Here is a 3,449-nt window from a genome sequence, read left to right as displayed (position 1 = left end):
GAAACGGAGGGAGTATGAAACAGAGGGATAGTGATTTTCTGAGGGATAAGTAGGAGCAAATCCGAGAGAAGCCAAAGACAAGCAGGCCGAACGTCACTATACGTGTCTCCGAAACCGTGGTCACGATTGGCTGTACTGCATGATCCTTCAGGTAGGAACGGTGGAGCGCAGCTTGCACTACTGACGTAACAAGCAGCATCCAGAAGGGCAACGTGTCCGACGTTGTTCTCAATCTTCTACGCCATGACGTACGTCAACCCAATAATTTGTCTCACTGATTTACCACCCGATCGCAATCAACAATTTATCGGCGTGTAGCAGCAGCTCACTCGGCCTGAAATCATGCAGGATTGGGCCCGAAAACCTCTTGAGAAAATTGAGCCCAAAAAAGGGAACGTGCAAGCGCACCGCGCGCAGCATGTCTCGCCTTTGTGGCCCCAAAACCGATTTAGGTGCTGATGCGTTGCTGTTGAGTTGAATGTACAGATTTGGACATCTCAACAAACCAATCGATCGATAAAGGCTGGCACGAAACCTCGCTAGCCTGCCCACGATGGCTTGCTGAATGGTGAGGGCAAAGAGAAAGCGCCTTTCTGTATCCGTCAGAGAGGAAACTGTACAGTGAAGAAAGCAGGAAATGCGCCGCACGGTTGCTTGAGAAAATTACAGACTTTAACAGAAAACACACTATGTGTTCAAAGTTCAAACTATATAAGGATCTCGACTATATATAAGCATCAAAGTGCGGGAGCAACTATGTGACATCCATGTATACAATAATTACCTTCAAAATTACGTACTCTGTAGTCTATATGCTTGACAACAGTGTATTATCTATGAGTAAGAACAGTAACAGTAACCTTCTCTACGAGCTTATAGCTACAAAAACTCAAAAGTCAAAACAACATTGCAATTAACGAGAACAAACACTTCGTAGCAACTAATCAACACACCTTGGTTAACAGGCAGACAAAGTACTCTACGGCGCCCGAAGAAGAATCGCTAAACACAGTTGGAGCAGCAGGGTGACCATGCACGTCGTCCTCCGGTGCGACGCCGTTGGCGAGGACGCCGACGTGGTCGACCCCGTGATCGGGTTGTCGTGCTGGTAGTACCACGGGAACCACGGCAGGACAGGGTTCGGCGGCGGAGGAGCCGGCCCGGCCGGGACGGCGCTGAACGGCGGCGCGAGGAACCCCGGCATGACCCCTGGCGGGGTCAGCTGGAAGCCCCCTGGCGGAGGTGGCGGGTAGCTGCCGCTGAAGCCGTCGCCGCCACCACCACCTGTTCCTGTTCCAGTCCCTGCTGGTGGCGGTGGCGGGTAGCTGTTGATGACGCCTCCTGAGGTTGGTGGTGGGAGGCACGGGTACGGGCAGTCGGCCGGCGTGTCCGCCACCGCCATGGTGGCGAGCATGCTGACCACGGCGACGAAGACGAAGATGGTGATCACGAAGGATCTAGGCATGGTTGCGTACGTGTGTGTCTGGACTCTCGAGTCTGCAAGAGAAGGACCGAGAGAGGAAGAGAGAGCGCACTGAATATTTGATACTAGTTGGTGCGGCGCTCTGGTCACACCGAGATGGCCCTTTTGGGGTTTTGGTTTACAGGGACACCTGATAGTCTGATACTACTACTAAACGAGCTGCTGGTGTGTCCGACGAACAGCAATCATTCACTTGCTACGGGGGATCTACCGTAAGCGCGAGGAAGAAAATGTGACCAATGATGCGGCGCAGTGGTTGAACCCAGATGGCTCTGGCTAAACGGGCTGCTGCCTGCTGGTGAGTGAGTTTGATGAGGTGCGAGATAGGTATGACCCCACACCGTGCGTGAGAGAGGATGTTCGTTTTACCGCCAAGAGAGTTTACATAGAAACATTAAGTAAAAAGCATAGAATCACCACATTTGTGCTATGATTAGCTAAAACCCATCACTCTACGATTCGTGGCATTTTGAACTGCACCGAATTTTTGACAGTGACGAAAAACACGAGCTACTTTCTGAGCACGTTTTGACGTGGTTGATCCCTCTCAGGCCAACAACAGTGATGGCGCGGCGTTAATGGCCGTTGACTACGCTGTCAGAAGCGGCTGGGTCGGAATGAACTCGAGCGCTCTCGCTCACTCGCACTCTCCCCTCCCACCTCGATCTCCCTCATCTCTCTTGCAAGGCATGGCGGCGGCGGGATCTGCCGAAGGTGGCATCGGATCCATCAGCGATGGCAGGGTGGGAACAGAGCATGAAGCGCAGATGGGGGCGGATGGCGGTGTGGCAGGGGGGACCCGCGGCGAGGAGGAGGATTGCTGCAGCAGCAGCCTATTCAGTTCATCGTTGCCACTGCCAACGGATGTCGCCTGAAGGGTGGTGGAGGAGCCACCCACTGCAAATGTGCCCCCCCCCCTACGTGAGCTGCATTCCCCTCTATAGCTCTCCCCTCTCTTTATATCCATTTCATTGTTGTAAATTAGGGTTTCGGATTTGAAACGTAGATTCGAAATATATTAACAATTGGTCATGTTATCATAAAACTACTTGTTAGCTGACTAATACTAGTTTATGGATGTTTCTAAATTAACTGGATGTTGTTGTTCTATTTGACTAAATGTACTGAAGTACTGAATTTAGTGTTCTGAATTTACTGAACGTTGTTGTCCTGTTTGACTGAATTTAGGGTTTTAGTCTGTCTGAAATTTTTAGTTTCTGAATGATGCTTTGGAATGAGTACTCATTTAGAAATGTTGATGCAACATTGATCTCCAATTGGTAACCGGATATTTTTATACTTTTCATTTGTAGTATGGATCATGCTAACATTTGTAATGTGTGGTTCCAATTCTATGGTACGGATAACCTGGACAGGACAATGTGTAACTCTAAAATTACATACACCGCTCTGTAAGCTATTATGGATTTGGGGGGCTTTGGAAGTACAAATTACATTTATTATGTGAAGCAAGAGGGAACTGACATAGCAGGTTTAGAGTTGCTTGACAACAATGCAATGGTTGAGGAAATGCTCAGAGAGTTTGAGCATAGTAAATGTGCTTAAAGGAGACGCCCCAACACGACATGATGTAAACAGAGCGCCAAAAATATGTGAGGAGCATATCCCCATTGGTACCATAGGGGAGCATGTTGTATATGTAGCTGACAACCAAGGGGTTTTGAACACATAGCAAGGCAATACTATCTAGAGTAAGGACAAGTTTGTTTTGGAGTCTGAATAAGATGAGGATGAAACAGAAGATGAAGAAGAAGAAAAGGATTTCAGTGATGATTTTATTTGGCTACCTGAGTTTGGATGCGATCCTAGACCATTGGGTGTTGATGAAGAATAGATTGAATTACTTCATAGATTGGAGCAGCCGAAGTTGCAGAGAGAGGATCCTTAGTACCACTATGAAGGAGACACAGATGTGGAAGAGGTTTATCAGTCGAGGAAGAGGAAG

The 3,449-nt window shown here is 48.7% G+C and overlaps 1 protein-coding gene across 1 annotated transcript; it reads right to left on the bottom strand.

The window, feature by feature from the left end:
* Positions 1-692: 692 nt before the first annotated feature.
* On the bottom strand, positions 693-1,703 carry LOC123124711 (submaxillary gland androgen-regulated protein 3A). Its single transcript, XM_044545283.1, has one exon. It carries the CDS (start codon positions 1,463-1,465, stop codon positions 980-982), a length of 486 nt encoding a protein of 161 aa, XP_044401218.1. The 5' UTR covers positions 1,466-1,703; the 3' UTR covers positions 693-979.
* Positions 1,704-3,449: the final 1,746 nt, after the last annotated feature.

The sequence above is a fragment of the Triticum aestivum genome, chromosome 5D, assembly GCF_018294505.1.
Source record: "Triticum aestivum cultivar Chinese Spring chromosome 5D, IWGSC CS RefSeq v2.1, whole genome shotgun sequence".
NCBI lineage: Eukaryota > Viridiplantae > Streptophyta > Magnoliopsida > Poales > Poaceae > Triticum > Triticum aestivum.
This window is presented reverse-complemented; position numbering and strand designations above follow the sequence as displayed.

Bases quoted from the DNA above. Each gene is read 5' to 3' on its own strand.
- LOC123124711 (XM_044545283.1), bottom strand. From the start codon at position 1,465: ATGCCTAGATCCTTCGTGATCACCATCTTCGTCTTCGTCGCCGTGGTC.